Source organism: Hylobates moloch, unplaced genomic scaffold, assembly GCF_009828535.3.
Source record: "Hylobates moloch isolate HMO894 unplaced genomic scaffold, HMol_V3 SCAFFOLD_16, whole genome shotgun sequence".
Taxonomy (NCBI): Eukaryota; Metazoa; Chordata; class Mammalia; order Primates; family Hylobatidae; genus Hylobates; species Hylobates moloch.
The window spans coordinates 16,974,319-16,988,708 of NW_026652291.1; the positions used below are offsets into that span (position 1 = coordinate 16,974,319).

At 42.2% G+C, this 14,390-nt stretch overlaps 1 protein-coding gene across 1 annotated transcript in view; it reads left to right on the plus strand.

The window, feature by feature from the left end:
* Window positions 1-268: 268 nt before the first annotated feature.
* The window catches only part of PTPN21 (protein tyrosine phosphatase non-receptor type 21), an 85,281-nt gene continuing 71,159 nt past the window's right edge, over window positions 269-14,390 (plus strand). Inside the window, exons 1-2 of the mRNA XM_058429566.1 lie at window positions 269-477; window positions 1,093-1,474. Of these exons, the coding sequence (XP_058285549.1) occupies window positions 1,295-1,474 (180 nt within the window). The 5' untranslated portion in view covers window positions 269-477; window positions 1,093-1,294. The remainder of the gene's footprint in view (window positions 478-1,092; window positions 1,475-14,390) is intronic.

A 14,390-nucleotide genomic window follows, 5' to 3' on the forward strand; every position in this document is an offset into this window, starting at 1 on the left:
ACGTTGTAAGGAGCTCTATAAAACACGTTGTAAGGAGCGTATTTTGAGGTACTGTGGCTCCAAAGCGGGCATCCCACGGGGCCCGCCCAACCTCTCCACCGCCAGTAGGGCTCGCGCTGGTCCCTTTAAATGTTCCCTTCGGTAGCCAAGGGACCGGTCCTTTTAGAGCGCGTCCGTCCAGAAACGCGGCTGCAGAAAGAGGGTTCCGGGGCCTCCGAGTCTACTGGTTGGCCTGGCAACGCCGCGTGCTCTTCCCAAGGGGAGGACGCGGGAGAAGCTGGGGCCTGAGTGCCCCAAGGCCCCGTGGGCTTCTTGGGTTTGTTGCCCCCCGGCCGCTCATTAATTCAGGATGGCGTGGTAGGTCTCGCCCACCTCCCCTTCTGGGCCGCGGCTCCGCTTAGGTGAAGGCCTGTTTGGGCGTCCCCACCCTGGACAGGGGCCGAGGTCTGGATTTTCAGAACTGCCACTCTTCTAGTGGTAAATGGATAACGAACGTTTTTGGGTCTTTTATGATGTTTATCAGTAAATCAATTTGATGACGTAAATACTTCCACAAGCGCTTGTTAGGCACCTCACCGCGTTTGAACCACACACCTGCCATTCTTAATGGGGATTATTCCTCCCATTTTCCTTCAGGGTTAATTTTCTAAAGGGATTGGGATTGGAACCTAGCTCTTTTGGGGGTATTTTGCACTTTTCTCACTTAAGGACTAAAGAACTCTGACATTTGGAGTATTACAACCTGAAAGAGTTACCTATGAAAAAACAACACCTTATCCAAAATAGGAAGAGGACCACGAATACTAACTACTAAATTTGGAATTACAGTAGTGCTGGCCATTATCTCATTTAATCCTGACGATGGCCCAGTTTGCTATCCGTATTTGTAGGATACAGTGAAGGGTGGAGTCTGACCCTGAGCCCAACACAACTCAAATAAAATTCCACCCTGCCTCCCGGTCCTGTTAGTGCCTTCTTTTTTCCAGCGGAGAGGAGCGGCTTATTCTTTGGACACAGCTTGACTGGCTTTTCTTTATATAAGTAAAGCCCAGCGTTATCTTTGCTTAACTAACGGCGTTCCTCTTTCCCCAGCGCTGGCGTCAATGCTCACTTCCTCGGGCCATTGGAGACTCCGTTGCTTTTTAATGGCGGCAGCGGCTGCTGGCTGAGCAACTGGAGGCCGGACAGTGCTCGTCCCATCTGGAGAGGATCGCTTTCTCCTGGCGTCACTACCACTGGGTTGGTGGGGGTAGCTTTTCCCTCTTTGCTCCTCCACTCTTGAAGAAAGAAGAAGATGCCACTGCCATTTGGGTTGAAACTGAAACGCACCCGGCGCTACACGGTGTCCAGCAAGAGCTGCCTGGTTGCCCGGATCCAGCTGCTTAATAACGAGTTTGTGGAGTTCACCCTGTCCGTGGAGAGCACTGGCCAGGAGAGCCTCGAGGCCGTGGCCCAGAGGCTGGAGCTGCGGGAGGTAAGCCACCTAAAGACACTGCAGGCCGGGCGCGGGTGGCTCACGCCTGTAATCCCAGCACTTTGGGAGGCCGAGGCGGGCGAATCACAAGGTCAGGAGTTCGAGATCAGCCTGGCCAATATGGTGAAACCCCCATCTCTACTAAAAATGCAAAAATTAGCCGGACGTGGTGGTGGGCGCCTGTAGGGTGTGGTGGCAGGCACCTGTAGTCCCAGCTACTCGGGAGGCTGAGGCAGAAGAATTGCTTGAATGTGGGAGGCAGAGGCTGCAGTGAGCCGAGATCGTGCCACTGCACTCCAGCCTGGGCTACAGAGCAAGACAGCAGCTCAAAAAAAAAAAAAAAAAAAAAATTAGCTGGGCGTGGTGGTGGGCGCCTGTAATCCCAGCTACTGGGGAGGCTGAGGCAGGAGAATCGCTTGTACCCAGGAGGTGGAGGTTGCAGTGAGCTGAGATCACACCACTGCACTCCAGCCTGGGCAACAAGAGTGAAACTCTGCCTCAGAAACAACAACAACAACAACAAACACTGCAGGCTTCTCTGGCCCGCATGCTGGCTGTATGTTCTAGCCCACTGGCCACTCACTGTGTGTCCCTGGCTGGGATGTCTGAGTTGAGCCTGTAGTCCCCTCCTCGTGAAGCAGGAATAGATTAGAGCAAGAAGTCTTCCCTTGGGGTGCCCTATAAGAACTAATGGTGCTTATTTTGAATATGTTTATATTCCCCCCTAATGTAATCCAGAATCAAATGTGAATATACTTTGGGTTGTTCAAATTTCCATTTTCTAATATATCCCCAAGGGTCATCCTGATCTCTAGTACAGTTTACTGACTTCATTCTTTCTTTTTTGTTCATTTTCTTTTTTTTTTAGAGACAAGGTCTAGCTGTGTTGCCCAGGTTGGTCTCAAATTCCTAGGCTCAAGCGATGCTCCTGCGATAGGCATGTGCCACCATGTCCGGTTCCTGACTTCATTCTTTCAACGTTCATTGAGTAAACAGAAAATTCATTGACTATATTCTTACAGGCCAGATCAAGGTTCTAGAGACATATTGCCTGAACTCAGTTTGAGTTCTAGTTTCCTCACCATCTGCTTCTGTTACTTTGGGCAAGTTATGTGATATCTCTGAGCCCCAGTTCTCCATCTGAACCATGGGGATAACTGTGACACCTAATTCTCAGAGTAGCATAAGGTCATAAGCTCTGCTAACTAGTCTATTGGAGTACTGATTGGAAGGTTTGCCCAGGAAACCCCTAATCTAGTTGGTAGGAAGTTATGGAGTACTCACGTATCTATATAATGTCTTAAATGTAAAATGTTATGCAAGGCCTGTGAAGAAAGGTCTCTAATTAAACCTAGGACCCTCCCTACCTTTGGCTACCTGGTTCTGGGGTAAGGGAAAGTTAGAGAAACTGGCTATTCCACCTAAAAAGTCAGGAATAGATGAACTTTGCTCCTGGTGACCATCCAATCACTTATATGATCACTCAGTATTGAAGATGCATAAGTGCCAAGCACATACATACTTGGAAGCTCACCCTAGTGTTGTTGCCAATAAGAAAACAGGCATGATGCATACTGTGATAAGGGAAGTAGAGGGTGTGCTATAGCCAGAGGGAGGTGCAGCAAAGGGAAGGCTGCTCAGTGAAGTTGATTCTGAGCTGTGACCTGAGGATGGGGCAAGGGAGTCCTATCAAGGGCTGGCAGAGTTCCAACAAAGAGAACTGCACAGGGCCAAAGACGCAGAGGCAGCTGGTCTGCCTGAAGCCTGAAGTACGTGGAGGAAAGGCTGACTGTAAGGGCCACACAATGAGGATTTTTTATTAAAGGATTTGGATTTATCCTGAGGGTAGTGGGGAAGTTAACGAGGGTGTAAACAGGTGTGGTACTATTGTTTCTGTGAAGTGAGCCCTTTGGAGAATGATTTGAGGGAAGTGGTTCAGGTACAGATGGTTGCCACCTGGAGTTGGATAGGGTTGGAGACAGGTGGTTGGAATCTGGAGATACTCAGGACCTACCGAGTCATAGGGAAGGGTTAGCATGGGTCCTGGTTGATATTCAGGTTTTCAGTAGATGGTGGGGCTATAACAGAGAGGAAACGTGAAAGGAAGTGCAGATCTATTAGGGGCAAGGAGGAGCATGTGGTGAGTTCGGTTTTAGAAATACTGAGTTTAAGTTGCCAGTTGGAGGTGTTGAATAGATAGATGGATTTGCTGATCTGGAGTTCAGGCATGAGATCCAGGTTGGAGGGAAGATATTGGGAAGTATCAGCCTAAGTGACTTCATTAAAGCCAGAAGATGGTATGAGGCTCTCCAGGGGAGAAAAAGAGGACATCGCAGACCCCTCATGGTAGATTAGAGGAGGGGAGAGTGTTGGAAGGAAACTGAGATGAAATTGCCCAAGAAGAAGAAAGAAAACCACAACAGCAGGCCTCAGTAACCAGTCCCTGCTTATTTGCATTTATTCTTTTTTAGGGATGGGGTCTCACTCCATCACACAGGCTGGAGTACAGTGGCACTATCGTAGCTCAATGCATCCTCAAACACCTAGGCTCAAGTGATCCTTTTGCCTTAGCCTGCCAGGAGCTGGGACTACAGGTACACACCACCACACCCAGCTAATTTTTTTTTTAACTTGTATTTTTGAGATGGAGTCTTGCTACGTTGCCCAGGCTGGTCTGGGAGTTGTTTCCTCTAGTTATCTTCCTGCCTAAACCTCCTGAGTAGGTGGGATTACAGGCACGTGCCACCTTGCCTGGCTTAGTGGCATATTCTATTTATTTATTTACTTTGCTTGCTTCGACTTTTTTTTTTTTCCTGTTATAGTTTCTTCTTCCTGTAATTTTCTTCCTCATGCACCAGGTCCGTCTATAACGCCTAGAGAGTCAACTTCTTGAGGAACTGTGGTTTATTTATTTTTATACCAGGTGTGGAATGTGTTCAGTAAATACAGGGAGAACTGAACCCACAGGCATTGCGTTCCTTCTGTTAATAAGTCCAGAGAAATTGCCATCCCTTGTTAGAAGTTACCAGTCTCAGGGAACAAGTAACTTTATATAGCTGTGGGTATATTTTGAGCCTGATTTTTAACAGAAGAGGAAACAGGCATGGTCCCTAGAAAATGTTTTGCCTTTGGAGAGTCTGTCCCACAATTTCCGACATTTAGTAACAGTCATGGGTAGAAAGTTTGTATAGCAAACTTTTCCTTTGAAAGCCCCAGAAGCTCTGCTCTGTAGCATATAAACAGATGGCTCAGGTGTCAGGCCTAATCTTAACAAATGACTGTTCAGAAATAATCTGAGTGGGGTCACACCTGTTTCTAGTTTGTACATATAGTCTCTGTATGATTCATACCAAGAAATATCAGTATGTTGGTTTCTTGCACTGTTCTCCCATCAAGCAAATCTGGAATTATAGCATATAGATTTGGGTGAAAAACTTTGCTACTGTCCAAATATAAATGGAGGGAAAAGTCTTTACTCTTGCTTAATTGAATGCCATTTCACTTCTATAATGACAATTTTTTTTTTTTTTTTTTTTTGAGATGGAGTTTCACTCTTATTGCCCAGGCTGGAGTGCAATGGCGCGATCTCGGTTCACTGCAACGTCTGTCTCCTGGGTCCAAGCGATTCTCCTGCCTCAGCCTCCCCAGTAGCTGGGATTATAGGTGCCTACCACCACGCCCGGCTAATTTTTGTATATATATATATATTTTTTTAAGTAGAGACAGGGTTTTATCATGTTGACCAGGCTGGTCTTGAACTCCTCACCTCAGGTGATCTGTCCACCTTGGCCTCCCAAAGTGCTGGGATTACAGGAGTGAGCCACCGTGCCCGGCCCTATAATGACAGTTACAAAGGCTGCACAATAGTATTATTATAACACTATACCCCGGGGTTTCAGCTATATCAGTAGTGTTTCTTACACTGGGTATATGGGTATTTTTTTGTTTGCTTGTATTTTTAGCCCTCATATTTTTACAAGTGTCTAAGATATTTTATATTAAATTAAAAGCAACATGGTTAATACACATGTATCCAATATAGTTAACTTAGGTTGCTAACTTTCTTCTAAATTCACCATATTTGAACTACAGAAAGTAACTTTTTTTTTTTTTTGAGACAGAGTCTCGCTCTATTGCCCAGGATGGAGTGCAGTGGAGTGATCTCGGCTCACTGCAACCTCTGTCTCCCAGGTTCATGCCATTCTCCTGTCTCAGCCTCCCAAGTAACTGGGACTACAGTGCACCCCACCATGCCCGGCTAATTTTTTGTATTTTTTAGTAGAGACGGGGTTTTACCGTGTTAGCCAGGATGGTCTCGATCTCCTGACCTCGTGATCCGCCTGCCTCGGCCTCCCAAAGTGCTGGGATTACAGGCATGAGCCAAAGTAACTTTTAAAAATGGGAAAAATGAATTATTCCCTTAGGAAAATATTGCTGTTCGTTATAGCAGTAGTTTCTCAAAGCTGTTGGAATTCCCTGCCTATCATTCTTCGGAGTTTCAAACATTTTTTTCAAGAGAGGCTGTGAGTCCTTATGGAATTTAAGGGGAGCTAGAAAATTCTCTCCAATTTTAAAAGTATATGCTGTAGAGGCTTGAAGGAGGTGGTGAGACAAGAGGGTGCCACCTGGGCATGGCCACTGCCTGGAGCATCACCTTGATGGAATCAGTCCAGAGTGCAAGAGTCAGGCTCAAAAATGTCATGTCATAGGAAGACCTGATTTAATCTAGCTTGCTAAAAATGATGTGTAAAACCAGGACCCAAGTTTAGTAATTTATAAGCACTAAGGAACTGCCAAGGGTCCCAGGTATGTGTGCCTTCTGCCTAGGCCAAGATTTTCCTATAGTTAGGGCACATGGGAACCAGAACAAACCGGAAGTTTCTTGGTGAACATGGAATCAGAAGAGGTGTTGCCTTGAAAAAGTAGATATTTTCATAAGTCGGCCAGGCGCGGTGGCTCACGCATATAATCCCAGCACTTTGGGAGGCCGAGGTAGGCGGATCACCTGAGGTCAGGAGTTCAAGACCAGCCTGGCCTGGCGAACATGGTGAAACCCCATCTCTACTAAGAATACAAAAAAATTACCGGGATGTGGTAGTGTATGCCTGTAGTCCCAACTATTTGGGAGGCTAAGGCTGAGACAGCAGAATCACTTGAATCGGAGAGGCAGAGGTTGCAATGAGCCGAGATTGCGCCACTGTACTCGAGCCTGGGGGACAGAGTGAGACTCTGTCTCAAAAAAAGAAAAGAAAAGAAAAGAAAAGAAAAAGTACATATTTTTATAAGCAGATAATTGCTGCCTCCAGGACCAAATTACTTTGAGTCAGGGCACCCTTTCCTCTGGGCGGTGCTTCAGTGCCTGTTGCCTTTTGAGATGGCTGCTTAGTAAAGTGGTTAAGACAGTCTGCAGTAGTCAGAAACACCTAGGTTGCATCCAAGTGCTGTCATTTAAGTAATTATTAAATCACTTAATTTCCCAAGTTCATTGATTTTTCATCTGTAATTTGGGGATAATAATAGTACCTACTTGATAGTGGTTATGAGGATTCAGTGTTAAATGTAAAACATTTAGCAAAGGACCTGGTATTTGGGAAACTCTGAATAAGTGTTCATCTTTATTACCATTGTTGTTGATGTTATGTTATTGTTATTAGTGACTCCTATCCCTGTGTTGTAGTAACTGACCAAATTCTCTTCATAGGAATTCTTTTCTTTTTTTTTTTTTTTTTTGGTGAGATGGAGTCTTGCTCTTTGCCCAGGCTGGAGTGCAAATGGCGCGATCTTGGCTCACTGCAACTTCCGCCCTCCGGGTTCAAGCGATTCTCTCACCTCAGCCTCCCAAGTAGCTCGGATTACAGGCACCTGCCACCACTCCTGGTTAATTTTTGTATTTTTAGTAGAGATGGGGTTTCACTATGTTGGCCAAGCTGGTCTCGAACTCCTGACCTCAGGTGATCCACCCACCTTGGCCTCCCAAAGTGCTGGGATTGCAGACATGAGCCACTGCACCTGGTCTAAAAAGTTTTTAATCCTCAGGATATGGGGAAGTTCTGAAACCATGGAAGTCTCTTCAAGGTTATTTTTTTCATGTTTTTGCTATGGTATATTGTGTTAGTTTTATAACTTAGAGGACAGTTTTCTTTCAGCTGTTTCTGAGGTGGGTATGTGCATGCTGGCCCTCTTTATTGTTGTTCCCATATATGGCCTTCATACATAACTATTGTTTTGAAGTTGAGTTAAATACTGAGCCACTGCTGAAAATTACCTCCAGGGTATTTTGTTGAAGATGAAAGTCTAGCAAAATGTATATAGTGGCCTCTCATTTCTTAATTATAGGCTTTGGTTTATCATAGATCTTTACGAAATGTTTTTTAAATTGTGCGTTCAGTGTGTTACACACAACATCAAGTTTTTGTTCCATAGAATGTAAGCTCCATCAAAGTAGGACTCTTGTTGACTGGAGCATTGCCAGGGTCTGGAATAGTGCCTTGCACCTTACACTATGTTGTTGCTAAATAAATGTTTACTTAATTTAAAAATTTAGAGTTTAGTTTTGAATTTAGATTGATAAACATGGACAGCAGTACAATTAAGTCAGCCTTTGTTTGCTCTGATTTTATTTCCTGGAGAGTTAAACATTTCCAAAGTTTTGTATACAGATAGAAAAGCACCCTTTTCTTTAGACTCTTCTTTTTCACTTTGGAGCTTCTTCTGAAACACTTAGAAAGTGATCTAGTTGTAGTGGCTCCCTGAGGTAAGATTGCTGTGTCAAGGGAGTGTCGGCTTCCTCACTGGACTTTGAACAGATACTTCTCAAAGCACATTATGGCAGATGGGGATATTTTTTCGCTAGGGGATTTGTTAGACTAGAGAGGAATCAAGCATATAACGCAAACCATAACCCTCAAGCACAACTTTAGAAAGTGTTCTTGGCCATCAAAGTGTTTTATTTTAAATTAGTGTCTTAGGTATTCCAAATATCCACTGACCTTATCTTGACGGTTATCTGAGTAGACATCAAGAATTTCATGCTTATTTCCTTGTGTACTAGCTGTTTTCATTTGGACTCTAAAAATAGCTGATATATGCGTAAAATAAAAGTCTAGTACCCAGAAACTTTTTTACCTTTTGGGCCGAATAGTTATTCATTTAGGTATGTATGTTATAAAACAAATAAGACTGAGGTAGAGACAAGAATCTGTGAATATTTTCAGTTAGAGCTACTGGACCATCTGAAGCAAATATAATGTTAGGTTGGTTGGCCTGTCACCTAGATAGAGAAAGCTTTCCCAAGTCTAACACCAATTATAAATGATCAGGGATTTTTCTTGATGTTTAGGTTTTCTGTTACTTTTCTTCTTTGGTCTAGGAAATTAAGAATTAGCCATATAAATAAGTATGGAAATTACACATACAAACATGGAGGATATGCATTTTAAAGTCTATTCTATAATCACAAGTTATTGCAGAATTTGGAAACCTGTTTATTTGAAGAATGGAGTATTATTCAACCTAGGCTTAGTGCCTAATGAACTTAAAGGCTAGTAGTCTAAGATGTTTTCCCTCCAGTATTGGATTTTTCCCTTGAGATACCAGATGTCCTTATTTTCTTACCATCAGTCTGTCACAGTAGTGTAGTCTCAGGACCATGTGGAATTAAGCATGAATTTACTTATTCGAGATTTGTAAGGTGAGTTACAAAATGGTGGACATGAGGGAACGGATGGTGTTTTGGGGGCTCTAAGTGCTGTCACTGTCATTGGTGTATAGTTTCAGATTCCATTCCTTCTAATATGTCTACAAACTTTGACTTTCTGCTGTCTTCATTTGGGTAAATGAGCATTATTGTGCTGGAAGCTTAATTTGCCTCATTTAATCTTCACAATGAGTTAGGCATTGCATTATCTTTTCCATTTTCAAATTAGGAAACTAAAATTATGAAAAGTTTGAGTGATTACATAGCTAATAAGCAAAAGACCCAGGATTTGAGATTTTATGTCAGACTTCTGCTCGAACTTTGACCTTTAAATTTATGGCGGTCATGGACCCCTTTGAGATCTGATGAAAACACAGAATTTTGTATACAATTTCAGGTGGTTCATAGCCACTCTCTCCCCCAAGTCCATCCATGGGCCTAGGCTGTGGGCCTGAAGGCTTCCTGGTTAAGGCAGTCTTTCCCTTTCTCTCCCCTTGTCACAGAGCAGGATCTTTCTTCCCTGGTCTTCTACTTCCCAGAGTGAAAGACACTGGAAGGATGGAATATTTGTGAACAATTCAAGACCTTCATGGTTAAAAAATAATAATTTGCCTCTGAATATAGTTCCTCTCCTCGCTGACCCTTCTGCTACAAATGCCCTTTTTTTCTTTGGCTTTCATCTTTAGGTCTCAGGAAGGGCCATTCATTCCTCAGTGGGACAACTTACTATTAAGGAAAAAGCCCCTTTCAGGGGGACAGAGGGGAGGTCATGGGTGGGAATTCCCCCACTGTACTGCTGATGGTAGATCCATGTCTGTCTTCCCTGCTAGGCAGCAGGTATGTGACGCATTTTCAGGAATTGAATGGATGATTCATTCTTCCTTTATACATTAATCAAGTTCCCAGGCCAATTGTTGAGCCCTCTGTATCATTCTTCTTGTCAGATACACACCTTATGTGAATATGGCATTTTCTTTTCTATTAACAAGGATTCATCATTCTTTTAACAGTATGCCAATTTAGCAAATATTTCCTATTCAGTTCTCTGAGCAATTTGTTCATAAACAAACGTCACTTAGATTTCCTTTATCTTTTAATGAATTGACAGAACGTACACAGGCAATTTAAATTTTTGCCTAAGATGCCAATATTACTAGAAGAAACTATGTATGTCACAAATCCTTCATGAGGATTGTCAGCATGTAGTAGAAATAACTTCCTATCAAGGGTTTGTACCACTTTCTATAGTAGATTACCCAAATATGATCATTAAAATGTGTATAGTGTTGAGATTTATAAATGGGGCAGAGTAGTTTTGTTATTTTAAGTAAGTTTTGACTGAGTAGGCTAAGAAAATATATGAGTAACCTCATGCTGAGTAGCAAGCTCATGTGAATCTAAAAACAACTTATTGGCCGGGCAAGGTGGCTCATGCCTGTAATCATAGCACTTTGACAGGCCAAGGCAGTAAGATTGCTTGAGTCCAGGAGTTCAACACCAGCCTGGGGAACATAGTGAGACCCTATCTATACAAAAAAATTAAAAAATTAGCTTGGCATGGTGGCATATGCCTGTAGTTCCAGCTACTCTAGAGGCTGAGGTGGGAGGATCACTTGAGCCCAGGAAGGCAAGGCTGCAGTGAGCCATGATCATGCCACTGCACTCTAACCTGGGTGGCAGAGCAAGACCCTGTCTCCAGAAAAAAATAAAAATAAAAACAACTTGTTATGTTACAGTTACTTACACGGCTCAGACTTTGTTGACTTGTCAAATGAATCTCGATGTCAAGTGAATTTTCAGCACATTGAACTTTATACCATTTGATTCAACTACAGTTGGCAAAGTGGGGTTTTGGAAGCAAAGAGGTAAAGTTTTGGTGCTCAATGGACTTGGGTTCAAATCCCTGCAGACTACCTGTGTGAACTAAGGAAACCAACTTCCCTGAGATTTGTCTCTTTTGTATGTGATATGGCTGCATGTAATAGTAAGAATGACAGCTATGTATTGGGTATTGACCATATGCCATGCCCTGTGCTATTTGCTTTACGTATGTTTAACCCCGTGTATAATCAACTTTGTTTCCTCCCACCATCTCATTGATGGAGTGAACCAAAGACCAATAGCATCCATAGGACACTCATTAACTGGCAGCTCTTTTTTAGTATTCTTTAGCCATTTCCACTTTCTGTTTCATCATGTAAATTTGTTAGTTGGAATAATGTACTGAGGGATAATAATGGGTTGGAGAAAAATCACTGGAGAGGTATTATTGTTAAGTCAGGCAACTGAGTTCAGAGCCACACTGCTGAGAATTAAGATATTCACCATAACATCCTTTCTCTTCCTGCAAGTTTGGTATGAAATATCTAGAAAATAACCTTCTCATTCCCTTGTATTTTGCACTTACAAATAATATGTAGACACCTGCATGCTTGACTCGCCTGTGTTTTTGTGATTGACACCTATTTTGAAGTCAAATTTATGTTTAGTGACTTAAGGAAATAACACTTAAACTATACAGTATGATAACAGAAAAATGAAGCATGTTTAATAGTGATTATGTCTAAAATTGTATTATTATTATTTGTATAATGTCTGCTACCCTTCAATAGAATGCAGATTTCTCTGTATGATGCTATACAACTAATGCCTGGCTAGGGCAGCTAGTTGGTGATAGCCCCCTGCTGGAATTCAGGTCTTCCAGCTCTTGTTTTAGTACTTTTCTCTCAATATACTGCTTTTCCATGGAGCCATTGCCATTTTCCTAAAAGAAAAGCAATCCAAGTGTTGATATTGTCTATTTACTTTAAAAGGAAATAAAGGGAAAGAAGGCCAGGCGTGGTGGCTCATGCCTGTAATCCCGGCACTTTGGGAGGCCGAGGTGGGCGGATCGCCTGAGGTTGGGAATTCGGGACCAGCCTGACCAACATGGAGACAGCCTGTCTCTACTAAAAATACAATATTGCTGGGCATGGTGGTGCATGCCTGTAATCCCAGCTACTCAGGAGGCTGAGGCAGGAGAATCGCTTGAACGTGGGAGGCGGAGGTTGGAGTGATTCGAGATTGTGCCATTGCACTCCAGCCTGGGCAACAGAGTGAGACTCTGTCTCAAAAAGAAAGGAAAGAAAAGGAAAAGTTCCCAAAGATAGAATCCTATTAGTGAAGGAAGTATTTAAGTGTAGGATCTTCTCTACTAAATAAATGTAATATGAAATTTTATACTGTTTAAAGGGACTAGAAAACCATGATAAGAAGATCTCATATTACTTGAGCACTTGTTTGCATGAGACACTTTTGTAACTGCTTTAAATGTTTTTGCTTATTTTGATCTTCACGAAAATCCCGTATATGAGGCACTGTTATGCTCATCTCCATTTTACTGATGGGAAAACTGAGACACAAAGGTGTTAAGTGATTGCTCATGGTGACATGGCAGAAACCACAGCTAGAGTAGTTCTGACTCCTTGAACAGCATCTTTCTTCCTAGTTTATAACCTTTGACAAGTGACAGGTGGCCTGCTCTGGAGCTCATGCCCTTAATAATGACAGCCTGGCACAGAGTGGCCCTCCTAAATGTGACAGTAGTTGTTGTAAGTACTCTGGAGATATTTGTTATCATTTAATTTTTTTATTTTTATAATTGTCTTGCTTAAGATAGGTTTTTGCACTCACGTCAGGCAAAGAAAGATAAGCATGAGAAGGAACATGAGTGTCATTAGGCCAGCAAGACACTGTTGGGGAGTCCCCGAGGTGTTTAGGGCAGAGCTATTTGATGAGAAGCCTTTGGTGAGCTTGTTCCCTGGCAGAGTTGGAAGTATCAGAGTGATGAAATACATCCCAGGAGAGTTCTCTGCTGAGATATTTTCCAAAGCAATGTCTGCTTGCACTACCGTTAGATGAATTTGATGGGCTTCTAGATTCAGATTCTTCATCCAAGCAAGGAGAAAGGTAGAGGCAATGAGTCCATTGAAGTGCCGGCTGCCTTTCGTGATGAGCCCAGGCTGTGACTGAAGAATAAAAAGTTCTGGTTTATCTTTGGTTATGTGGGTCATAAACTAAACAACCTTTTATATGGTAGCACATAGAGCACATTAGCTTTTGCCTGTATTGAAACTTTGTGCAGTAACATCTCAATTATCCCCGTCATTCTTGTTGGTAATATATATCTATATACACACATACAGTCATGTGCTGCATATGACATTTTGGTCAATGACAGACTGCTTATAAGACAGTGATCCCATAAGATTATAATACTGCATTTTTACTGTACCTTTCCTATGTTTACATAAATGTAGACACACAAATACCATTGTGTTTCAGTTGCCTACAATATTCACTACAGTAACGTGCTGTACAGGTTTGTAGCCTAGCAGCAATAGGCTGTATCACATGCCCTAAATGTGTAGGAGGCTATACCATCTAGGTTTGTGTAAGTATACTCCATGATGTTCACACAATGCAATAGCCTAATGATGCATTCCCACATCATTAAGGGACACGTGACTGTACTAAAATTTCCCCTTTAATCCTAGTTTACTCTTTAAAAACATGTTGATATTGTCTTAATCTTATAATTCAAGATCTTTCTCCATAGCACTTATCAGTATCTGGCATAATATATATTTTGCTTATTTGTCTGTTTTTCCCTACTGGAATTAAGTTACGTGAGGGCAGGAATTTTGTTCTCTTGTTCAATGCTCTATTCCTAGTTCCAAGAACAGTGATTGACATGTAGTGGGTATTCAATCAATATTCATTGAATGAATAGCTGAATCTTTCTAAACATTAGTCCAGTTAAAAATAGAGTATATTTATTTGTGTTTCAGAGGCATCGTATTCATAGCATCCGATTGTCCAGGATAGTAAATAGAAAAGAGATAAGCAGTTCATCCATGTGGACAGTGATCTCAATTTGTGCCTCCTACTGTCTTTCAATCCCTGAAATTGGCTTATCATTTGACTCTTCCTGAAAGTTAAATGCTACAGCAACAACAAAAATCTAGCCACACGAGGAGTTCAGTTACTTGGGCTTCAGTATAATTTCAGAATAATTTAGAAGGCCAAGATGTACTCATGATTATTTTCTTGAGTCTTCATTTAGTCGTAATAGAGTATAATGATATTGCATATTACCACTTTGGCTGTAAAATATATATTATTTGATCAAGTATAGAAGAAAACTGATTAAAATTAAATAGAAAAGGAAAAAATGCTGCC